General features: G+C 40.9%; 1 protein-coding gene across 1 annotated transcript in view; it reads right to left on the bottom strand.

The window, feature by feature from the left end:
* LOC126203286 (DNA repair protein RAD50) overlaps positions 1-26,582 on the bottom strand; it is a 323,733-nt gene that overhangs the window by 16,380 nt on the left and 280,771 nt on the right. The window contains exon 22 of the mRNA XM_049937544.1: positions 153-278. Coding sequence (XP_049793501.1) covers positions 153-278 — 126 coding nt within the window. The remainder of the gene's footprint in view (positions 1-152; positions 279-26,582) is intronic.

The following is a 26,582-nucleotide window of genomic DNA, read 5'->3' as shown; positions in this document are numbered from 1 at the left end:
TTATTTCAATTTGCTATTGCAAATGTTTTTTGGAGTGCATTCCCCAAAAAATAGAATTAAATAATGTCTCTACTTGGTTATCATTTCATTTTAGAAATAATTTTCTTAGACATAATGATTCCACCATAGTACAAAAAGACTACAAAAATTACCTTAATTTGTCGCTGCAGATCATTGTATTTTTTTTCTGCATTTTTATATATGTCCTTATTTAGATCTCGTCGCAGAGTATTTACATTATCTCTTAATTCCTTAAATCGTCCTTCTGAAATTGATTTCTGAAACAGAAAGAAACTTTCCAGTATGTTGAAACTGCTAGACAAAGACAAATATTAAAAATACACAGTGAAATAATCTGTTCATGTCATAAAATTTTCTATTTTTATTATTCTGTTCAAATTACCTAGACTATTTGTAGAAGTAACTGTTTAAGTGTTTTGAGAATTCACATGCCATGATTAAAATGACAAATGATGACACTATTTGCAGTTTCCAATCCTAGAAGATTTTGCTTGACAGTGTAACTTTACATCTGGTTTCAAAGAAAACACAACATTTCACATTTGTTGTTGTTGCGGTCTTCAGTCCTGAGACTGGTTTGATGCAGCTCTCCGTGCTACTCTATCCTGTGCAAGCTTCTTCATCTCCCAGTAACTATGGCAGCCTACATCCTTCTGAATCTGCTTAGTGTATTCATCTCTTGGTCTCCCTCTACGATTTTTACCCTCCACGCTGCATTCCAGTACTGAATTGGTGATCCCTTGATGCCTCAGAACATGTCCTACCAATCGATCCCTTCTTCTAGTCAAGTTGTGCCACAAACTCCTCTTTTCCCCAGTTCTATTCAATAGCTCCTCATTAGTTATGTGATCTACCCATCTAATCTTCAGCATTCTTCTGTAGCACCACATTTCGAAAGATTCTATTCTCTTCTTGTCTAAAGTATTTATCGTCCATGTTTCACTTCCATACATGGCTACACTCCATAGAAATACTTTCAGAAATGACTTCCTGACACTTAAATCTATACTCAATGTTAACAAATTTCCCTTCTTCAGAACGCTTTCCTTGCCATTGCCAGTCTACATTTTATATCCTCTCTACTTCGACCATCATCAGTTATTTTGCTCCCCAAATAGCAAAACTCCTTTACTACTTTAAGTGTCTCATTTCCTAATCTAATTCCCTCAGCATCACCCGACTTAATTTGACTACCTTCCATTACCCTCGTTTTGCTTTTGTTGATGTTCATCTTATACCCTCCTTTCAAGACACTGTCCATTCCGTACAACTGCTGTTCCAAGTCCTTTGCTGTCTGTGACAGAATTACAATGTCATTGGCGAACCTCAAAGTTTTTATTTCTTATCTCTGGATTTTAATACCTACTCCGAATTTTTCTTTTGTTTCCTTTACTGCTTGCTCAATATAAAGATTGAATAACATCGGGGATAGGCTACAACCCTGTCTCACTCCTTTCCCAACCACTGCTTCCCTTTCATGCCCCTCGACTTTTATAACTGCCATGTGGCTTCTGTTCAAATTGTAAATAGCCTTTCGCCCCCTGTATTTTACCCCTGCCACCTTCAGGATTTGAAAGAGAGTATTCCAGTCAACGGTGTCAAAAACTTTCTCTAAGTCTATAAATGCTAGAAACGTAGGTTTGCCTTTCCTTAATCTTTCTTCTAAGATAAGTCGTAGGGTCAGTATTGCCTCACGTGTTCCTATATTTCTACGGAATCCAAACTGATCTTCACGCAGTATCGTATCTCCTATTTCATCTTCATCTACCTCCTCTTCCATTTCCATAATATTGTCCTCAAGAACATCGCCCTTGTATAGACCCTCTATATACTCCTTCCACCTTTCTGCCTTCCCTTCTTTGCTTAGAACTGGGTTTCCATCAGAGCTCTTGATATTCATGCAAGTGGTTCTCTTTTCTCCAAAGGTCTCTTTAATTTTCCTGTAGGCAGTATCTATCTTACCCCTCGTGAGATACGCCTCCACAGCCTTACATTTGTCCTCTAGCCATCCCTGCTTAGCCATTTTGCACTTCCTGTTGATCTCATTTTTGAGACGTTTGTATTCCTTTTTGCCTGCTTCATTTACTGCGATTTTGTATTTTATCCATTCATCGATTAATTTCAGTATCTCTTCTGTTACCCGTGGATTTCTACTAGCCCTCGTCTTTTTACCTACTTGATCCTCTGCTGCCTTCACTATTTCATCCCTCAAAGCTACCCATTCTTCTTCTACTGTATTTCTTTCCCCCATTCCTGTCAATTGTTCCCTTATGCTCTCCCTGAAACTCTGTACAACCTCTGGGTTAGTCAGTTTATCCAGGTCCCTCTCCTTATATTCCCACCTTTTTGCAGTTTCTTCAGTTTTAATCTACAGGTCATAACCAATAGATTGTGGTCAGAGTCCACATCTGCCCCTGGAAATGTCTTACAATTTAAAACCTGGTTCCTAAATCTCTGTCTTACCATTATATATCTATCTGAAACCTTCTAGTATCTCCAGGGTTCTTCCATGTATACAACCTTCTTTTGTGATTCTTGAACCAAGTGTTAGCTATGATTAAGTTATGCTCTGTGCAAAATTCTACCAGGCGGCTTCCTCTTTCATTTCTTAGCCCCAATCCATATTCACCTACTACGTTTCATTCTCTTCCTTTTCCTACTGTCGAATTCCAGTCACCCATGACTGTTAAATTTTTGTCGCACATCACTACCTGAATAATTTCTTTTATCTCATCATACATTTCATCAATTTCTTCATCATCTGCAGAGCTAGTTGGCATATAAACTTGTACTACTGTAGTAGGCGTGGGCTTCATGTCTATCTTGGCCACAATAATGCGTTCACTATGCTGTTTGTAGTAGCTTACCCGCACTCCTATTTTTTTATTCATTATTAAACCTACTCCTGCATTACCCCTATTTGATTTTGTATTTATAACCCTGTATTCACCTGACCGAAAGTCTTGTTCCTCCTGCCACTGAACTTCACTAATTCCCACTATATCTAACTTTAATCTATCCATTTTCCTTTTTAAATTTTCTAACACACCTGCCCTATTAAGGGATCTGACATTCCACGCTCCGATCCGTAGAACGCCAGTTTTCTTTCTCCTGATAACGACATCCTCTTGTGTAGTTCCCGCCCAGAGATCCGAATGGGGGACTATTTTACCTCCGGAATATATTACCCAAGAGGACACCATCATCATTTAATCATACAGTAAAGCTGCATGCCCTCGGGAAAAATGACAGCTGTAGTTTCCCTTTGCTTTCAGCCGTTCGCAGTACCACAACAGCAAGACCGTTTTGGTTAGTGTTACAAGGCCAGATCAGTCAATAATCCAGACTGTTGCCCCTGCAACTACTGAAAAGGCTGCTGCCCCTCTTCAGGAATCACACTTTTGTCTGGCCTCTCAACAGAAACCCCTCCGTTGTGGTTGCACCTACGGTACGGCTATCTGTATCGTTGAGGCACGCATGCCTCCCCACCAACGGCAAGGTCCATGGTTCATGGGGGGACATTTCACATATGTGTGCAATCTCAGTTCAAAATCTCATTCATTCATTTGTTCTGTACATTCTATCCAGATTTGGAATGAGTCAAGGTATACATTAACAAAAGAAAACCAACTCTAAAAACCTTTATCTGTATGTTGCTTTAATAATAAACTATCACCATACTGTTCCGTATTATTCATGCGTACATTAGATAACTTTCAACTACCAAACTGGAAGGAAAGCCAATACTTTGAGCATAATCTGCAGCTTATAGTTTTATATAACATACTTGCTAATTATCTTCTTTCAGAAGTTTCATATTTCCCACCAAAGAAAAGTTACTACAAACCCACTACCACTTATCATGCAACTATACAATAAACACTCTTGCCTGCCACACAGATAACAAGAAATTTCAATATTTGAGCCTGACCAAATATTCAGGTAAATTTTTAATTTTCTTTAGAACTGGTAGGAAATCTCGATCTCTTGCTTTATATTGCTTTGGAACTTGCTGAATGCCATTGCATGGAGTACACAACTCCACTTTAGATCTTACTCAAGGAGTGCTCTATATGAAATTATTTTCACGTGTAGAATTGCAACTGTACAAATCGCAGCTGAAACTGACTTTTTTATCGGTTCCAAAATCTCAAGGTAATTGGAATGTAAAGTGGTTGTAAGAACTTCAGTATTGTTACAGAGATCTTTCCAAGATGAACTGTTACCTATTTTAAATAATGTTATTATTGCTGAACAAACATCTTATTCATTTTAAGTGAATTAGTCCAGAAGACAATCCTGTAACACAACATGGACTGACAACATGCAAAACAAGCCAACACCCTTGGCTATACATCAACATTGCTTCTAATGTCGAAACATGCTGAACTGATATTCTTGATCAATTTAACTGGATGATGATTCCATTTTAATTTCGTATCCATTTGGATCCAGAGGAGTTTTACACAAAATTTATCAAATAGATTATGGTCGTGTCAGATTTGCTAGTTTGAAATGGCATGAGTCTTCATAGGGCCTGGAGGGGAGGAGTTGTCCGCTGGTACACAGTATATCACATACTTACCTGACTAAGAGTTGCACTCACACTACAAAATCAAACAAAAGATTTAGTTACAGACTGTTGCCACTGTCTTTACTGGAAGTACAAGGTTATCATAAATGATTAAAGCGCTTTCGCAGATTTACTGTAGCTACTATTTGACGTACTGTCACCTCAGCTGTACAATATCTACACAGAGTGTGTAATAAGGAAAGTACTGGATGGCTGGAACGGTGGGATTTCAATTGGCGGCAGGAAAGTCAACAATTTACGCTTTGCAGATGATACTACACTCATAGCAGGAAGTGAGAAAGAAATTGGTAATCTGTTCTCAAGAGTGAAAGATTTTAGTCCAAACCTTGGCTTAGAGATAAACATGAAAAAAAAAACCAAACTAATGGTTACAAATTGCCAAGGCATCGATCGAAACTAACTTGCAGGATGCTTAAGAAATCTGGAGATAGTGAGTGATTATGTATATCTAGGCTCTCAGATCAATTGCACAAGAAAGTTTGATAAAGAGATAAGATGACGAATCATTCTTGGCCGAGTTGTAATGGTCAAGCTCACTAAGATATGTCAGAATTGGGCAATATCCAAGACAATGAAGATGCACTTGTTAGAAGCATTGGTGTTTCCTGTATTCTTATACAGGTGTGAGATCTGGGCCGTGAAGGGTAGTGATAAGAGCCGCACTGATGCCTTCGAGATGCAGTGTTTGTGGAGGATGCTACGAGTACTGTGGACACAAAAAAGGAGAAATATTTCAATAGAAGAACTTAAAATCACAAGAAGGTTTCCTTCTCTTGTCAGCCAAAGATACCTTCAGTTCCTTGCACACATCTTTAGAAGGAAAGGAGATAATTTAGAGAAGACCACTGCGCAGGGAAAAGCTGAGGGCAGGATACCATGTGGGAGAGCTGCAAACAGATGGTTGGATCAAGTGAAGATTACTAGCCTGCCTCTACACATCATATTAAGAAAGGCCGATCGCTGTGGATGAAGACAATTGTCTGAAGTTTCAACTACGTAAGAATGAATAAGGAAATGAGGTCACAGCACTCAGCAATGAGTAAATTGACAAATGATGATGACTATCTGACATACTGTCACGGGACTTCACGCGTGTAAGTAACACCTCCAGCCAGTTCTTGCAGGTTAGTGTTTGACGATCACATAACCACCATCAATTACTGCAAGTTACTGCTTCAGCATTAAGCCACCTATTGATCTCTAACATGTCAGTAATACCAGTAGTGAGCAACCAGCAATCTAACATAAATCCAGGGATTTAACATCAGCATTATGACAGAGTGACCACGTGACACCTGGGGCATCTAAATGACAACATGCTAGGTCAAGATGCAAATGAAAAGTGCCTGTCCAGCTCACAAAGTGCACCGAGTCCAGTCACCACCATTAAGCAGGCAACTGCCATGTTGTCCAGATAAGCATCCTCACTCAAATCAGTGCCTACTGGAGCAGCCATCGGTGCCTGACATTGTCATTCAACTGGACCATTTGCTATACGGTCTTGCATCTAGCATCAGAGACCAATTGGGACCCTAGAAACTACTACCCGCTTAGGGACTGCCATCATTACCTGACACCATCAGCCAGATGTCAGAAGACAGAAGCAGCTTTCTAAATGACACCGCCCCCTTCCCCCCTCTAGCCACAGTGCGAGCTTAAAGCACAGCTGCATGGCCAACATTGACTCAGCAGTCAGCTAGCTCAGGGAGGGCCAGCCCAGTATGTTCTCCAAGCCATGCTGTGCTGTTTACAACTGTGGCCAGTATCGCAACAGTGCACCGATGCCAAGGACCTTGAGTTCAACACCCACCCTCCTGTTCGGTAAGTGCCTGGAGACAGTACTTGGATGAAGGCTAGTAAATGAATCCAAGTATAATAAAAACATTGATAAATTTGCTCCTGCTGGCCACTAGAGAACCCGAACGCTCGGAGCGGATGAGGGAGTCGGAATAGCCACCCTGACGTGTCTGTACCTGCTCCCCCTACCCTGCAACAGTGGACAGTACCTAATTCTGTTGACTTCATTACAGTTTGGTGTTAAAAGAGGTTGTAGGGGCTACACTGGGACCAGGGGAACTTCGCCTCTGGCACACTATGTCACACTGCATTGACATCACATCCTGTTAGACAACCAGCGGCACAATATCTACTGCAGGTACTCACAATGAGAGCTAAAGACAATGAAATGTCATGTTTTCACTAGATTGTTCAGAAAAAGTAGCACAAGACTGGCATTTCATTACGAGAGAAAGACTTAGGTTAGAAAACCTAAAACTGTTTTTGAGTATTTAATGCGGTAACTTGAGGAGACTGATGTAGAGCTGCAAGAGGTGAAGTGTCCGCAGAGTACTTTAATTGGATACAGTGCTTCGTGTATACAGTCAGTGGCGTGATATGCAATAAGTATAATTTACAAGGCTACTATGCAAGGGATTGCCGCCGAGCAGTGGGTCAGCAGTGCGCAAGTAGCAGCAAGTGGCTTATTTAGTGTTCATATAAGTGTAGTAGTCAAGTTGAAAATTTGTTTGGGTGTTCTTAGCACACTTGTTAAGTTAAATCCATCAAATCATTGTGTAGTTCCGTATTTAGCAGGGGCAGATTTGCATTTTAATATCTGACATGTAAAGTCCCGTAGTCGTCTGTCGTTTGTTTATTTCTTTCAAACAGTCTTTGTACGTTACTGACAGTACAGTTAGCCTTCTGCCGCCGAGCAGTGTGTCAGCAGTGCGCAAGTTGCAGCATTACTGCATTTACTAGGCAGTCTTGTATTTTAATAACCGTTTAAATTTTGTGTCGAATTGTTTGTGCTCTCTGTAGATTAGTTCAGACATTCTTTGCACAACTATATTTAGCATGTATAGGGACTGCGACTGCTGTGTTCGGATGCGGGCTGAATTGGCATCCCTTCACTCCCAGCTTCAGGCAGTGTTGGCTTCGGTCACACAGCTTGAGGCTGTTGCCAATTGGCATCACTGTGGGGGTCCGGACGGGGGTTTGTCTGGGACAGCCAGCTCGTCCCATGCATCCCCCGACTGAACTACGGCTGTGGCTGCCCGGGGTACTGCCCACATTGAGACTGACCCTTCACCTGTGGTAGAGTGGGAGGTCATCTCGAGGTGTGGCAGGGGGCGAAAGACATTCCAGAGTGCTGAACGGAAGGCCTCTCCAGTTTGTCTGACGAACCGGTTTCAGGCTCTGTCTCTGGCTGATACTGATCTTCGGCCGGACATGGCTGCTTGTCCTGTTCCAGAGGTTGCCCCTCAGTATGCAAGATCCGGGCGGTCGCAGAGGGTGGGCTTACTAGTAGTTGGGAGCTCCAACGTCAGGCGCGTAATGGGGACCCTTAGGGATATGGCTGCAAGGGAGGGGAAAAAAAATCAATGTCTACTCCGTGTGCATACCGGGGGGAGTCATGCCAGATGTGGAAAGGGTCCTTCCGGATGCCATGAAGGGTACAGGGTGCACCCATCTGCAGGTGGTCGCTCATGTCAGCACCAATGATGTGTGTCGCTATGGATCAGAGGAAATCCTCTCTGGCTTCCGGTGGCTATCTGATTTGGTGAAGACTGCCAGTCTCGCTAGCAGGATGAAAGCAGAGCTCACCATCTGTAGCATCGTCAACAGGACTGACTGTGGACCTTTGGTACAGAGCCGAGTGGAGGGTCTGAATCAGAGGCTGAGATGGTTCTGCGACCGTGTGGGCTGCAGATTCCTCGACTTGAGCCATAGGGTGGTGGGGTTTCGGGTTCCGCTGGATAGGTCAGGAGTCCACTACACACAGCAGGCGGCTACACGGGTAGCAGGGGTTGTGTGGTGTGGACTGGGCAGTTTTTTAGGTTAGGTGGCCTCGGGCAAGTACAGAAAGGGCAACAGCCTCAAAGGGTGCGGGGCAAAGTCAGGACATGCGGGGACCAAGCAGCAATCAGTATTGTAATTGTAAACTGTCAAAGCTGCGTTGGTAAAGTACCGGAACTTCAAGCGCTGATAGAAAGCACCGAAGTTGAAATCGTTATAGCTATGGAAAGCTGGCTGAAGCCAGAGATAAATTCTGCCGAAACTTTTACAAAGACGCAGATGGTATTTAGAAAGGATAGATTGCATGCAACCAGTGGTGGCGTGTTTATCGCTGTTAGTAGTAGTTTATCCTATAGTGAAATAGAAGTGGATAGTTCCTGTGAATTATTATGGGTGGAGGTTATACTCAACAACCGAGCTCGGTTAATAATTGGCTCCTTTTACCGACCTCCCGACTCACCAGCAATAGTGGCAAATAAACTGAGAGAAAATTTGGAATACAATTCACATAAATTTCCTCAGCATGTTATAGTCTTAGGTGGAGATTTCTATTTACCAGATATAGACTGGGACACTCAGATGTTTAGGACGGTTGGTAGGGACCGAGCATCGAGTGACATTATACTGAGTGCACTATCCGAAAATTACCTCGAGCAATTAAACAGAGAACTGACTCGTGGAGATAACATTTTGGACCTACTGATAACAAACAGACCCGAACTTTTCGACTCTGTAAGCGCAGAACAGGGAATCAGTGATCATAAGGCCGTTGCAGCATCCCTGAATATGGAAGTAAATAGGAATATAAAAAAAGAGAGGAAGGTTTATCTGTTTAGCAAGAGTAATAGGAAGCAGATTTCAGACTACCTAACAGATCAAAATTAAAATTTCTGTTCCGACACTGACAATGTTGAGTGTTTATGGAAAAAGTTCAAGGCAATCGTCAAATGCGTTTTAGGCAGGAACATGTCGAGTGAAACTGTGAGGGACAGGAAAAACCCACTGTGGTTCAACAACAAAGTTAGAAAACGACTGCAAAAGAAAAGAGAGCTTCACTGCAAATTTAAACGCAGCCAAAATCTCTCAGACAAACAGAAGCTAAACAATGTCAAAGTTAGCGTAAGGAGGGCTATACGTGAAGCGTTCAGTGAATTTGAAAGTAAAATTCTATGTACCGACTTAACAGAAAATCCTAGGAAGTTCTGGTCTTATGTTAAATCAGTAAGTGGCTCGAAACAGCATATCCAGACACTCCGGGATGATGATGGCATTGAAACAGAGGATGACACGCGTAACGCTGAAATACTAAACACCTTTTTCCAAAGCTGTTTCACAGAGGAAGACCGCACTGCAGTTCCTTCTCTAAATCCTCGCATGAACGAAAAAATTGCTGACATCGAAATAAGTGTCCAAGGAATAGAAAAGCAAGTGAAATCACTAGAAAAGCAAGTGAAATCACTAGAAAAGCAAGTGAAATCACTCAACAGAGGAAAGTCCACTGGACCTGATGGGATACCAATTCGATTCTACACAGAGTACGCGAAAGAACTTGCCCCCCTTCTAACAGCTGTGTACCGCAAGTCTCTAGAAGAACGGAAGGTTCCAAATGATTGGAAAAGAGCACAGGTAGTTCCAGTTTTCAAGAAGGGTCGTCGAGCAGATGCGCAAAACTACAGGCCTATATCTCTGACATTGAACTGTTGTAGAATTTTAGAACATGTTTTTTGCTTGCATGTCATGTCATTTCTGGAAACCCAGAATCTACTCTGTAGGAATCAACATGGATTCCGGAAACAGCGATCGTGTGAGGCCCAACTCGCTTTATTTGTTCATGAGACCCACAAAATATTAGATACAGGCTCCCATGTAGATGCTATTTTCCTCGACTTCCGGAAGGCGTTCGATACAGTTCCGCACTGTCGCCTGATAAACAAAGTAAGAGCCTACGGAATATCAGACCAGCTGTGTGGCTGGATTGAAGAGTTTTTAGCAAACAGAACACAACATGTTGTTATCAATGGAGAGACGTCTACGGACGTTAAAGTAACCTCTGGCGTGCCACAGGCGAGTGTTATGGGACCATTGCTTTTCACAATATATATAAATGATCTAGTAGATAGTGTCGGAAGTTCCATGCGGCTTTTCACGGATGATGCTGTAGTATACAGAGAAGTTGCAGCATTAGAAAATTGCAGCAACTGACCCTTAACATAGACAAATGTAATGTATTGCGAAAACATAGAAAGAAGGATCCTTTATTGTATGATTATATGATAGCCGAACAAAGGGTGCCAGGTTGAGATTCATTGGGAGAGTCTGCAGAAAATGTAGTCCATCAACAAAGGAGGTGGCTTACAAAACACTTGTTCGACCTATACTTGAGTATTCCTCATCAGTGTGGGATCCGTACCGTGTCAGGTTAACAGAGGAGATGGAGAAGATCCAAAGAAGAGCGGCGCATATTGTCACAGGGTTATTTGGTAAGCGTGATAGCGTTATGGAGATGTTTACCAAACTCAAGTGGCAGACTCTGCAAGAGAGGTGCGTTTCTGGATGAAGTATCGAATATATTGCTTCCGCCTACTTATACCTCCCGAGGAGATCACGAATGTAAAATTAGAGAGATTCAAGCGTGCACGGAGGCTTTCCGGCAGTCGTTCTTCGTGTGAACCATACGTGACTGGAACAGGAAAGGGAGGTAATGACAGTGGCACGTAAAGTGCCCTCCGCCACACACTGTTGGGTGGCTTGCGGAGTATAAATATAGATGTAGTAGATGTAGATGTAGAATGGCCAGTGTACAGAAATAAGAGAAAGCTGAAAATGAATGTAATGTGATAACAAATATAATTGCTCTTTGGGTACTCTTTTTTTCCTTCCTATTACAACTGCTTGCTGTCCTAGTGTGTAATCTTTGCAATGATCAGTACAGAGATTAACCACACAGGAGACAGTCCCACTTTAGCTAGATCAAATGACTCAGATAATATTCAACCAAGTTAAGCAATTAAGTGCATTAAGAGAGGGAAAGTCAGAGAATATCTTACCTAGAGTTTCACTGCCCATTCTAGACATCAGTAATGCCAACCCAGCCACACTTTCCTCTGGTAAGTCATTAGAGGACGTCATGACATTTGTAGACAACCAGATGACAGCATGAACTAAGGAGTGTAGCTGAACTGCTTAGTTGACAAGTAACTCACAACAGTGCTGGTAGTGTTCATACAAAGCAGAGCAACGGTAATGATAAACAAAGCGAACACTGCACTATATTTACAACAATAGTTGCCAAAGTTGACATTTTTTCAGAGAGGAACCCAAGGAATTTCACAGAATGGCAAATGAAATATTAGCATTTCTGCGGGATGAGCCAGTGGAATGTGTGGTGTCGTATAAGCCCAACTGTGCAAACAGGGTGCCGAGAACTACAATGATGACAATAGGTGCTCAACAACTGAAAGTGATATTCAAACAGGTGTCGAGCCATGTAATCCATCATCGTTGTCAAACAGGAAACCACAAATCCAATCTCCAGTGCCAAGTTCTAACAGGGAGGACATGGTGTACTTGTTATAAAAAAAAAAAAAAAAAAAAAAATAGTGTTTGAGCGTTTCAAGGTGCTTGATACACTTTACAGGAAATGCGTGACAGTGACCTACTACATTATGCATATCAAAGTTTATGTGACATATACTACACTGATTTCAAGGGAAGCAGTGGATTACGCCATAGCTCCAAACAGTGCTACAGAATTGGAAGCCATCAGATGATAAAATTTCAAGCAAAGCATCAACTTGGTGACATACAGCAAACTGCAGAATCGGCCCGAAAATTTGTAAATGAGATAAACTTATCCCATCGTTCAGTAACAAATTTGTTTTCAGCTCCGACCACCTACGATTTGAAGAGGGAATGCCTATGAAAGGAACCCTGGAAAGTAGAGGTACAAAGAGATTTGTCTAATGTCAATGGCTTAACACATTCATATACAATTATGCTGAATGTTAATCTGGAAGATAAATGGGCTGGAAAGTTATATATCATACTGCAAAAAGTTGGAGGTGCTCAGTTCCCTACAATTCTTTATCATGTTTGTGATCTTGCACGGACAGTAGGTAACACACTGAAAAGCCAAAGAAACTGATACACCTGCCTAATATTGTGTAGGGCCCCCGTAAGTACGCGTAAGTGCCGCAACATGATGTGGCAGGGACTCGACTAATGTCTGAAGTAGTGTGCTGGAGGGAATTGACACCATGAATCCTGCAGGATTGTCCATAAATGAATAAGATCATACGGGGGTCAAGCTCTCTTCTGAACAGCACAATGCAAGACACCCCAGAAATGCTCAATAATCTTCATGTCTGGGGAGTTTGGTGGCCAGGGCAAGTATTTAAACTCAGAAGATGTTCCTGGGACCACTCTGTGGCCATTCTGGATGTGTGGTGTGTCACATTGTCCAGCCGGAAGTCCATCGGAATGTACAATGGACATGAATGGATGCAGGCGATCAGACAGAATGCTTACCTTACATACGTGTCACCTGTCAGAGTGATATCTAGACATATCAGGGGTACAATATCACTCCAACTGCACACGCCCCACACCATTACAGAGCCTCCACCAGCTCGAACAGCCCCTGCTAACATGCTGGATCCATGGAGTCATGAGGCTGTCTGCATACCCGTACATGTCCATCCGCTCAGTACAATTTGAAATGAGATTGTCCGATTAGGCAACATGTTTCCAGCCATCAACAATCCAATGTCGGTGTTGATGGGCTCAGGAAAGGCGTAAAGCTTTGTGTCGTGCAGTCATCAAAGGTACAAGAGTGGGCCTTCTGCTCTGAAAGCCCATATCAATGATGTTTCATTGACTGGTTCGCACGCTGACACTTGTTGATGGCCCAGCATTGAAATCTGCAGCAAATTACGGAAGGGTTGCACTTCTGTCATACTGAACAATTCTCTTCAGTCGTCGTTGATCCCGTTCTTGCAGGATCTTTTTTACCATGTTCCTGATATTCACAGTACACTCTTGAAATGGTCGTACTGGAAAATCTCCATTTCATCGCTACCTCGGACATGCTGTGTCATCTAAGGGTGGCTCGTCCCGGCAGAGGTTCAAGACCTCCCTCGGGCATAGGTGTGTGTGTTTGTCCTTACGATAATTTGGGTTAAGTAGTGTGTAAGCTTAGGGACTGATGACCTTAGCAGTTTTAAGTCCCATAATATTTCACACACATTTGAAGATTTTTTTGATGCTGTGCCCCATTGCTCATGCGCCAACCATGACACCACATTCAAACTCACTTAAATTTTTATAACATGCCATTTTAGCAGCAGTAACCAATCTAACAACTGCACTAGACACTTGTTGTCTAATATAGGTACTGCCGACTGCAGCGTCACATTCTGCCTGTTTACATATTTCTGTATTTGAATACACATGCCTATACCAGTTTCTTTGAGACTTCAGTGTATTTACGTCACAGCAAGCAAGAGTGGGAAGGTGGACGTAGATGAATTACAACTATGGTATGAGCACTGTTTTTGGCCAATAGCTGGTCAAAATAAATTACTTTTGTTTGAGTCCTGGTCTTGTATAAAAATCATACTCCTTTTGAGCAAACATCCCTCCTGAAAAGCGTGTTAAATTGCACTTGATACCATTTGGAACCACTTCACAAATTTAGCCTAAGGATGTTTGTTTTTTTCCGTGTATATAAAACACTATCACACTAACTGCAGCTATGCCTTAAAGGGTAGTCAGTTTCATGATAAGCTCCAAGACAGAATGTTTCACATTTGGTTGCATGCCATCACATTCCATCAGTTCTCAACACCCTGTTACACCAATATTATTCTATATCCATTCTTTAAGGGTGGATACCTAGCTGAATGCCCTGCATGGTTTGTAACTCCCAAGGAGTTTGCCTTTGATCTTGATGGTGCAAACTTTTGTGATCACTGTGGTGCACCATTTCTCATTTGGTGTTCAACCATGAAAGGTTTGTTTCGAACATTTTTCGAGTGTCAATGTTGTCCATTTTGCGAGGTATAATACATATATCCCATAATAGGTTGATCTCTGCACCTCCCGGACACTCATTTTATGTCACCCTCCTGATGCACATAGTGAATCATTAGCAGCTAATATTTTTCCTGTCATAATTGTTAACACAACTCTTTCAAATTAGTCCTGGTAAAGATTGAACTAGTGGCCTCCCACTCAGGGGGTACCGTGTCAATCCAATACACTTGTTCTGCTCTGTCAATGACCTGCCGATGCAAAATGCTTGTTTTCCCTGCAGTAGCTAACTTAACTGCTTCATTAACTCTGACTTAAAATTCATCCCTTGATCTACAGCCAAAGCTTTCTGGGATTTCAAACCTCAAAAACCTGTCCACAGCCTATGCTACTACTCCAGTCTGCTAATTTGGAATGACAGCTGTCACCAGGTAATGTGAGAAGTGATTTGTAATGGACAGTATGTAATGGTCAACTGTTGGGAGTTTGCTTATTAGGGCCTAGAATGTCCACTCCAATCACCTGAAACTGCATGCTGTTCTCAGGAAACTTTTGCACTGTTATTCACTGACAGCTCAATTTGGCTTGCTGTGGGCATTGTATACAATTCCTTACATACTTGCCCACATCCTTTTTTTCTGGATTGCCACCATTAATTTTCAGCAACTAGGCATTCTGTGGCTCTACATCCTCTATGGTGTGGTAACATTAAATCACATGCTTGCCTCAATATCTGCACATGAAACAGCTGATACAGCTATTCGCAGCCCCTATCTGCTTTTTCTTATATAACACACCACTGTAAATAACAAACTGTGATTGTGATGTAAACTGTTGACGGTCCCATTATACTGGGTGATCAAAGAGTCAATATAAATTTGAAAACTGAATATATCACGGAATAATGTAGATAGAGAGGTACAAATTGACACACATGCTTGGAATGACATGGGGTTTTATTAGAACCAAAAAAATACAAACGTTCAAAAAATGTCCGACAGATGGCGCTTCATCTGATCAGAATAGCAATAATTAGCATAACAAAGTAAGACAAAGCAAAGATGATGTTCTTTACAGGAAATGCTCAATATGTCCACCATCATTCCTCAACAATAGCTGTAGTCAAGGAATAATGTTGTGAACAGTGCTGTAAAGCATGTCTGGAGTTATGGTGAGGCATTGGCGTTAGATGTTGTCTTTCAGCATCCCTAGAGATGTTGGTCGATCACAATATACTTGCTACTTCAGGTAATCCGAAAGCCAATAATCGCACAGAGTGAGGTCTTGGGACCTGGGAGGCCAAGCATGACAAAAGTGCAAGTTGAGCACACAATCATCACCAAACGATGCGCGCAAGAGATCTTTCACATGTCTAGCAATATGTTTTTTTTTTTTTTTTTTGTTCTAATAAAACCCCATGTCATTCCAAGCATGTGTGTCAATTTTTACCTCTCTATCTACATTATTCCGTGGTTTATTAAGTTTTCAAATTTATACTGACTTTTTGATCACCCGGTATTACTGTGTGTCTTACCTGGCTGATGTACAACATTAAAATCAAAATTGCTGAGCTCCAGAGCCCATCATATGAGGATTTTAAACCTAATAGCAACTTTAACACTGCATAGTCTATTATGACCTTAACCTCCTATCATATACACCAATCAGTCATAACACTGTGATCCCTGACCTACTCTCAATATAATCCTATTCAGGTGGCAGAGCTTCACCTGGCAAGGAATGACTGCTAGTAAGACAAATGCAAAGTACATGTAGTAGGCGTGCGATCTATATGAGTTTGACTGAGGATAGATTGTGATGGCCCAGAGGCTTGGTATAATCATTTTGGAAATTGCATGACTTGTCGGCTGTTCAAAGAGTCTTCCAACATGTGGTGAAATCGAGATGACCTCCAGACATTGTGGCATCGGGAGATCACCCCTCATTACAGATATCTGATGTATGTAGTCTGGACACACAGGTAAAACAGGACAGATGGTGAACTGTGGCAGAAATAACACAAGACTTTAGTGCTGGACAGCGTACAAGTGTATCTGAACACACGGCACACCAAATACTCATAACAATGAGTCTCAGCAGCCGACGGCCAATGTTAACACCACGACATCAACAACTGTGACTGAAATGGGTATGTGAACATCAGCACTGGACATTGGCATAATGGTGGAGCATTGCATGATCTGATGAAACCCGATACCTCCTTCATCATACTGGTGGGAGGAGACAAATCTGTCACTTCCAGGGGAACAGCTCCTCGACACGTCTACTGCGAGACGGATACTAGCTGGTGGCTGCTCCATTATGCTATAGGGACATTCACATCGGTGTCCACGGGTCCAGTGGAGCTCATGCAAGGCATCATGATGGCAAAGAAGTATTATACACTGGTTGCAGACCACATATACCCCTTCATGATGATCATGTGGTGTTATTCAACAAGATAACATGCCATGTCACATGGCCAGGAGTGTGATGGACTGTTTCAAGCAACACAGTGGAAAGTTCCAATTGATGTGCTGGCCCCCAACTTACCAGATCTGGACCCTATCAAACACATCAGGGATGCAATTGAACATAGTGTCAGAGCTCATCGCCACCCTCCCGAATTTACAGGAATTAGGTGACTTGTATGTGTAGGTCTGATGCAAACTCCCTCCAGCGACCTACCAAGGCCTTACTGCTTCCACACCATGAAGCATTCCCGCTGTTATCCGTGCCAAAGGTGGACCTATTGGCTATTAGGTGAGATGGTCATAGTGTTTCAGCTGGTAAGTGCATATAGCATCTAAAATAAGTTACGTTGTAAAGAAGTCTTAACATTTCCTTTTCTGAAAGTTATTTTTCTCTGCTTTGTTTAGCTGATGTGAGTCATATGCCCCAGGATATTGAACCATATCACCTGCCTTAGTACCTTCCAATGAGTGATTAAATGTGTCGCAAGATGGAATAACTTGTTTTTGATAGTCTGGAAAGGCCCACGTAGATCCCACTGTTAATAAATCCTTTAGCTGCTTAAAAGCTACTAAACACTCTGCTGCTCAATTTAATTTTAGTCCATCCTCGACTAAATTTGCTAGTGACGGCACAATATCAGTGACTTAAGAACATATTTCCTATAATAGCTTGCTAGGCCCAGGAAAGATAGCTATTCCTTTTCTGTGTGTGGGGCTGGAAAATACTGTACAGCCTCTACAATTCTGTGGTCTTTTCGGACACTCTCTCGGCTGATCTATAGTAAAGGGAACTACTGAATGAAAACGATCACTTCTTTCAGTTGTAGTTACGTGTACTGACTGAATTATTCATTCTTTCTTTTGCATGAAACTAGTCTGTGGTAGCAACTGAATGAAAACAATTGATTCAGTTGATTGGACCACTGATTCATTCTTTTGATTGAAAACAGACTGTAGGAGCAACCAAATGAAAACAATCATACAGTTGGTCAGACTACTCATTCATTCCTTTGAATGAAACCGGTATGTGGGAGCAACCCAATGAAAACCGCCGTGTCAGGTGGTTGTAGTTTTATCTGTTGGATGGATTATTATTTATTTACTTTTTTCGAGTGAGGTCAGTAAATGTTAGCAATCAAATGACAAGATTCAACACTATTATAGCTTTACATATTGGCTCAATTATTCATTCTTACTTTTCAAGTGTAAACAATCAACAGTTTTTCTGTCAGTTGAACATGTGTTTAATCTTTTAACTGATACCATTCTTTAGTATCTTAGATGACCAAGCCATATCTATTCAGTCTTCTGAGTGAAACCAGCCTGCAATAATTTAATTAGTTGAACTAAAGCAATGCTGCATTATACTGACAGACAGTGGTCCTAAGTGAAAACATATCACAGGGGTATGCCAAAGTTAAAATAAGCAGTATGTGTGTTCATTTAATTATGTACTGAATGGAGTAATTTTTCTTTTCATCATTTAAAACTGATTCATGTATTGTTGTGGATTAAACTTTTCAGGTGCAATTAAAGTGTAATTAACCCGACATATTGCTGGGGTAGGACTGCCATCATTCAAATAGCTGACCTCAGACAAGAACTTCAAAAGCGCTGAAGATCTGGGTCAAATCGGATTACTTTCCCAGACATAAAGTCTGTAGTTGATAATCTGGTCCATGGCCATGACACTGTGTGAGTGGCAGGGACATGACAGGGGGGGAATGTTTTCTCACTTGCATTTTAGTGCCGACAATGCCAGCGGGTGCACGCCTCCATCCGCCAGCAGATACAAGTTATATACGAGAGTGACAAGGACTTGTGAAAGTGCATTACAGAGATGTTCATGTTAAGGCGTAGTACTAATTTGCAGTAAGGAATATGAATATAAATGGAATCAGTTTTATACAGCTCACAGAGTAGAAGGCAAATGACAAGATATTCAATTGTCTGGTGAGTGAGGCAGCATCACAGTGTATGCAATTTTCCATTGGTGGTAGTTTCTCGTTGTCTCAATAAAGCAGTATGGGAAAATACTGGGTGTTCTAAAATTGTCTTCACAACTTTGATCGCACATATTCAGAAATGGGAATTGGCAGAAAAGCATGGTTTGTGGCATAATGTTGATACATACCTAAAATTTTAGTAGCTGCTTAACAGAATTCAATGTGTTAAGGTGACCACATTTGCTAGAGCCAAATTTTGGACATATTAAAAAATTTTAATATTTCAAAAGTCTTAAGTGACTGTAATAGATGCAAACTATCACTTTAATGTGTTACAAAAATAACATTAATTTCTACTTTAATAGAACCTTCTACGATGAAGGGCTGTGAGCAGATATACAATATTCATCAGTGGTGTAAATTTTCTCCAAAATGTCTATATTCTTCAACAGCATTATAAAACATTCACCTCAAGTTTCATCATAATTCACTTAAGTCACTACTACTGCTTTCGTAGTTTCTACAGCAAACTGTATTTTGTCATTGCTTCATACATTACTAATTTGGGAAAATACTCTTTCAGTAACAGCATAGCAATAAAGATGAAATGAACATATGATTCAGGATAAATCATTTCATAAGTGCTAAATCAACAACAAATAAGTGTCCCAAATTTCTTTTAAAAGATTTCAGTATAGGTGGTCACCTCAAATAAGTACACAATCTGCAGCACACAAATTATCTAAGGAACAATCCAGTTCCATGTCCAGTGTAGGAAGTCCTCATTGAACTGTGCCATTGCTGCTCTGATGCGAGCTCACAGTTTATGTCAAGTCCCACCCAAGTGAGGGTTTGCAGGACCTGGTTGTCAGATACGGTCTTTACCAACCATTCCATACACTGTTGCAAATGCTGGAGGATGGCCAGTCAATAACTAATGTGGGGAACATACTGTATGCATGTAGGAGAGCATCTAAGCATGCTTGCCACTGTATTTTTAACTGACTAAAATGAAAAAAAAAAACTATCTGTGTTTTAAAACTTTGAACATAGCTGCTAAGGTTCAGTGACCGTGTCAGAATTATATTGTAACAAATAAGCCCTCGGTCACAAATATTAAGTCAAAATTGACCTGGTTTCGACGCTACTATGAACGTCGTCTTCAGAATTAGACTAACTGTACTAAAACATTAGGTATAAAGTACATTAATAAAATTAAAGTTTGTACTGACTCAAAAAGATGCAGTACTTACAAGTCACATATTAAAAGAGATTTAAGCCGGAAAGGCGACGTCATGAACACTTGTAAGATGGCAAGCCGCTAAGGGCTGCTCGTACTGTGGACAAGGGTTGCAACAAGACTGAGGTGCCCACTTTAGAAAGCGTGGGCAAGTAAACATAGTGTTGCTACCAGCACCATCTAGTAGCCGCAGAAACAACGAGGCTACTGTACATTCAAAATTAGACACATGAAATTGTGATGCAGCTGATTCAGGCATAACGTAAGCATTAATAATAACAGGATGAAGTTACATATTTATCTGCTTTAAATAGAGATACATTTTGTAACGTAAAAACGTTAGTTATGACATACAAGAAAACAGCAAAGATGTGACAGGAAAACAACATTTCGGTAAACTGCATGAGGAAATCTAAATCAAAGATAAAGCAATGGCTTTATACAGTCAAACATCTCACTTGTCATGATGGCCTCATTCTCAACGAACAGCTGCAGATGTGAAATAAAAACTTTTTTGACTGTATAAAGCCATTGCTTGATCTTTGATTCAGATTTCCTCATGCAGTTTACCGAAATGTTGTTTTCCTGTCACATCTTTGCTGTTTTCTTGTATGTCATAACTAACGTTTTTACGTTACAAAATGTATCTCTATTTAAAGCAGATAAATATGTAACTTCATCCTGTTATTATTAATGCTTACGTTATGCCTGAATCAGCTGCATCACAATTTCATGTGTCTAATTTTGAATGTACAGTAGCCTAGTTGTTTCTGCGGCTACTAGATGGTGCTCGTAGCAACACCATGTTTACTTGCCCACACTTTCTAAAGTGGGCACCTCAGTTTTGTTGCAACCCTTGTCCACAGTACGAGCAGCCTTTAGCGGCTCGCCATCTTACAAGTGTTCATGACGTCGCCTTTCCGGATTAAATCTCTTTTAACATGTGACTTGTAAGTACTGCATCTTTTCGAGTCAGTACAAACTTTAATTTTATTAATGTACTATATACCTAATGTTATACTACAGTTAGTCTAATTCTGAAGACGACACTCATAGTAGCATTGAAACCAGGTCAATTTTGACTTAATATTTGTGACCGAGGGCTTATTTGTTACAATATATCTGTGTTTTGGTAGTCCTTGAATGAATTTTAACTACTGCTTTGCATCTCGACACTTTGAGTTGAAGAGACAGAGGCAACCCCATTTGGCAGTTAGCATGCATACTTGTGAGGCGTTGCTAATGTAGCTAGAATAAATAGTGTAGGTGCAAATTTTTTGAATATCACAGAATTTGAACTTCTACTACAAAAATGAAGCTTTGAGTGGGTGCTCAACCATCGGCTCTTACATGTTCATCTTACAACGCTCAAAAGCTAACCATTTGAAAAAACCGACTGAACAAAACACTATCAACTGACAAATTGATTGTTAAAAGCAGTTGATTGTCCCATCACTACTGATCAGATCTCCCAAATACCATATCTCCTCTAAAGCTGCACCTGCACCTGCTGCAGTGTGTGGCGCAGAATGTTGCTGAGCAGCACAGCACTGCACAGAATGGGGCTGAGTGTTCACAGGAGCACAGCAACGTTCTAGCTTGCACATGCGGGCTTCAACAACAATGGAAAACTAGAAACACCAAAAGGGTATATACAGGGTGGCACATCTGAAGTTTCGGATGAGATTATATCGAAAATTATACATCAGGTAAAAATAGTGAGTGAGACAAGTTCGTAAGCTCAAAGGGGAACATCAAATGATACTACACCTGACCTCCAGCCCTTTGGGTGGGGCGGGGGCAACTTTTAAATCTTAAATGGAAACACCCATTTTTATTGTAGATTCGGATTCTCCATAAAAAAGTAATAAAGTTTTGTCTGAAACATTTTTTAAACCATTGACAGATGGCGCTGAAATCGAGAAAAAAGGAAAATTGGGGAAGAACTCTGATTTATTTAGAATTGCCCGAGAAAGATGCATCAAATCGATAAAAAATGTGCACCAATTCTTTTGTTACGCCAAATTAAGCTATTTTTGTACAAAATGTGCTGTATCCTGCTTTTAACGTTACCCAGGAACAATGACAAGAATGATGTTCCCATGGGGTGCTTCATTAGTGTGAGTCCCCTTGCCTTGCACATGTGGGTGCTTCTTTAGTGGGAGTCCCTTTGCCTCTCACATTTTGGGGGTGCTTCAATAGTGTGAGTCCCCTTGCCTCTCACAATTTGGGGTGCTTAATTAATGAAATTAGCCATGAAGAAATTGTTCTAAATTATCCTCATTTGCTTCAATGCATAAAGTCTGCAAAAGTTGTCCTCAGTTTCGAGCAGCACATCTCGTGGTACGGCTGCACACACTCTTCGAATGCATTGCTCCACATCGTTTCGGGTTGTGGGCTGTCTTTCATAAACAATATTTTTTAAATAACCCCACAAGAAAAAAATCAGATATTAGGTCTGGTGAATGTGGAGGCCACTGAATTGGTCAACTATGTCCTATCCACCAACGAGGGTACTGTAAATTTAAAACATTCTGAACATTTTTAGCATAAGGGGGAGCTGCTCCGTCCTGTTGGAACCGCATTCATTGCCTTGTTTCTAAATCAACACCTTCCATTAGCTCCAACAAATCATCGCGGAGAAGTTGTAAGTAAGATTACCCAGTAACATTTCAGTCAAAATATACGGTCCTATCAAGTAACTGTTTAAAATTCCACACCAGACTATTAATGACCATTTGTGTTGATTGTCAACGGGTTTGTGCCAGTGTGGATTGACAGGGGACCAATAATGACAATCATGTCGATTTAATTTGCCAATGTTTTTGAATGTGGGTTCATTGGTGAACATAACGTACCTGAAAAAATCATTGACACCTCGTATCATTTCCAAGGCCCATTGGCAGAAATGAACACGTCTTTGCATATCTTTCGGCTTTAATGTCTGTGTCAGTGTGATATGATACGCACGATATTTATGTGCCTTCAAAATCCAGAAAACAGTTGATTTTGGTATTCCCATTTGTCTCTGAGTCGCACGGCTACTAATTTCGGGATCCAGTTGAACAAAGACGAGAATGGTAAGGGTACAAGTGTAATTTCCATTGTATTTGCGATGATGAGGTGGACGGCGCACGTATCCACTTCGAGCTCGTTGAGTGCAATTCAGAATAATGTTTTTGCTTGGATGTCATCTGTTTGGGAAACAATCCACATACAATTGTGCAGCTGCAGCGTAATTGTTATGGCATTCACCTAAAATTAATATCATATCAATAATCTCTGTAGGAGGATAGTGAGCCATGTTTCGCTAAAGAATAATTTACTTTCGTCAGTTGATGTTTACGGTTAACAATCTAAAAGTGAAGTGATGTCTGATTGCATTGCACCGACCTTTATACTGAGCCATAGTTCGCAGTTTGGCCATGGTAGCGCCACAGTCGGTTGAGTAATGCAATTATGAAGAGTTCCCTAACGAGATTTTAATACCATTCTGCCTCCTTCCATCAAAAACTGTGGCGGGTAGGATACATTTTGTAAAAAAATAGCTTAATTCGGTGTAATGAAAGAATTGGTGCACATTTTGTATCGATCTGATGCATTCTTCTGGGATCATTCTAAATAAATCAGAGTTCTTCCACAATTTTAATTTTCCTCGATTTCAGCATCATCTGTCAATGGTTTAAAAAATGTTTCAGACAAAACTTTATTACTTTTTTATGGAGAATTCGAATCTGCAGTAAAAAATGGGGGTTTCCATTTAAGATTTAAAAGTTGGCCCCCAAGGGGGCGGGGGCTGGGGGTCACGTGTAGGGGGAGAGAGTGTGTGTGAAATCTTATGGGACTTAACTGCTAAGGTCATCAGTCCTAAGCTTACACACTACTTAACCTAAATTATTCTAAGGACAAACACACACATCCATGACCGAGGGAGGACTCGAACCTCCATCGGGACCAGCCGCACAGTCCATGACTTCAGCGCCTTAGACCTCTCGGCTAATCCCACGCGGCACCTGGGTGGTCAAACAGTGGACCAATATTGTTTTCACAGATGAATCCCAATTTAGTCTGAAGATTGATTCTTGATGGATTCGCACGTGGAGGGAATGTGGAATACTATTTCAGGTCCTAAACACTGCAGAAAGAGGTCGATATCGAGAAGGATCCCTAATGGTGTGGGCAGGGATTATGTTGACCACTCAAAACCCTCTTCATAAAACTGTACGGGTGGATTGGCAAGGTTTAATTGCTGTCAGGTACCAGGACAAGATCTTGGGACCTCATTTGCGGTTGCTGTGAAGTGATGTGGATCCAGACTGCTTATTGACGGACGATAATGCTCGACTTCACAGAACACGGGTGGTTGATGTTCTTTTGGGAATGGAAGATATTGCATGCATGGAATGGCCTGTTCACTCTCCTGACTTGAATCCCATAGAGCATGTCTGGGGTGCACTAGGGAGAAGGCTTGCATCACGTCAGCATTCACCTACCACTCTCCAAGACTGTGAGCAGCTCTAAGGAAGAATGGGTGTTACTGCCTCAACATGAGACTGATTACATCACACACAACATGACCCGGAGTCAGATCTGTATTGCTGCCAGAGGTTATCACACCCCATACTGAGCTCATTAATCAGTTGTCAGAATGTGTATCCAAATCCGTTAAATTAGAAGAAACGAAGAACATTTTTGTCTGCCATTATGCATGTTGCAGTTGTTTACGTTCTATTTTCTTGACAGTTTATACTGTAGTGTGACAAAATAAATGCAACCTTGCAAAATTTCCGTCTGTTGCTTTAATTTTGGACACCACTGTATTACACAAAGGAAGAAACAAGAAAATCAACAGTAGTGTGAGAGAGTTTCCATAGCATGTCTACCCTGAATAGTTAACATAGGAATAATGTTTTCATTTCTCTAATTACTGTTTACTCCACATATCACATTTTATCTTTTCTTCCGTAACACAAGCAAAAAGGTTGCCGGAGCCAACATACTGTCATCTGAGCTTCACACTTTCTGATAAACTAACTAATGTTTATGCTTGTACAAGCATGCTTGAACTGTGTGTAGGTGCTAGGAATTTGTGCATGCTTGCTTGACCACACTTATGCAAGCATGCCTGTCAAGGATGCAGCTGTGTGTGGTCACCTTTACATAGTGCGAACACACAAACAGAAAAAGTTAATGGTTTAAATTCACATACTTACAGAACAACCACAAGAAAAACCAAGCTTTCGCATATAATATTGATTGTTAGAAATCCCCCCACCCCCACCCGAAAATGTGGTTAGGCAGGATCCTAAAAGCAGCAGCCTCAATTGTGGCAGCTGAACATTTCTGACAAGCACGATTATAAATTTCACTGCTGTGCATTGTGAATTTCGTGGGTTATCTGGTTGAATACATGTTATGTCAATCACTTTGACTTTTCCTGTAGTAAAGCCAGTTATGTGTGAAATTGCACAGAATCACTTCACACTTTTTTTAAAGGTAATTATACTTTTTGCCATCGTTATTGCATAATTTGTAATCTGTGAAAGAACTAAAATAAATATGAAGAACCCATCCTGAAACTTGGTCTTTTTTAATGTGTGTTAGTTTTTAAGATATTTCAAAATAAAAATTTCAATAAAATTTTAAAAAACAGCATAAACAGCTCGTCTTCTGGGCCCGAAATTTTTCTAAGTGGCTGGTCCTCAGTGTTAAGTTTTGAATCAGAGACCAATGCTCGGTGATTCAATAAATTCATCGGACATTCTCACATGTAACAAAATTCATCTTGCATAAAAGAAAATTTACTTTGAAAGTAATGCTTGTGTAATCACCATTCGCAATATTTACCCATGAGCTGTTAGAAATGTAAACAGTTGTGATGTCGCGCTCATGAAAATGAGGCCCAGGAGAAAGATGCATCGAAAGCAGTTTGTTGGAATGAAGTATCGCAAATTGTTTGTCCCAAAGCCTTTGAGACATTTTGCTGTTAGCAGACGCTTGTGTGTGAATTGTGTTTTGTTGCTGTAAATGACACATTTTGTTTGCAAGTAAAGTTGTATTTTGGTGTTATTCTCCCATTTATGTTTTATTGCTGCATTATTATTATGCAGTGGCAGGATAGCGTAAAATTTTTTGTTAGAGTATCAGTTTTTACCCATCAAAATTACAAAAGTTTAGCTGAAAACTATTTCTGGAACTCCTAGATTTCCCCTGTAAGAAAATATTCCCATGTTTTTCCCAGATTTTCCAGGTCATATACACCCTGGCCAACCAAACAGAGCCACGCACACATGAGCAGTTTTCTCTGATGTACCGATAGGCACAGAACTTTTCTCTTGTTGTGCGGAATAACGCAGTTTGATGAACACACTACCCATGCCGAACCTCTTTTTCTTGGTTTTTGGTGGCGCGGCCAGAGTGGACTTGGCTTAAAGTGAAATGCAATTTCTTGACACTAGACATTAGATGTGCTGTGCACAATT

The sequence above is a fragment of the Schistocerca nitens genome, chromosome 9 (assembly GCF_023898315.1).
Source record: "Schistocerca nitens isolate TAMUIC-IGC-003100 chromosome 9, iqSchNite1.1, whole genome shotgun sequence".
Classification (NCBI taxonomy): domain Eukaryota; kingdom Metazoa; phylum Arthropoda; class Insecta; order Orthoptera; family Acrididae; genus Schistocerca; species Schistocerca nitens.
The sequence above is the reverse complement of the archived record's forward strand: the minus strand, read 5'-3'. Positions and strand labels throughout refer to the sequence as shown.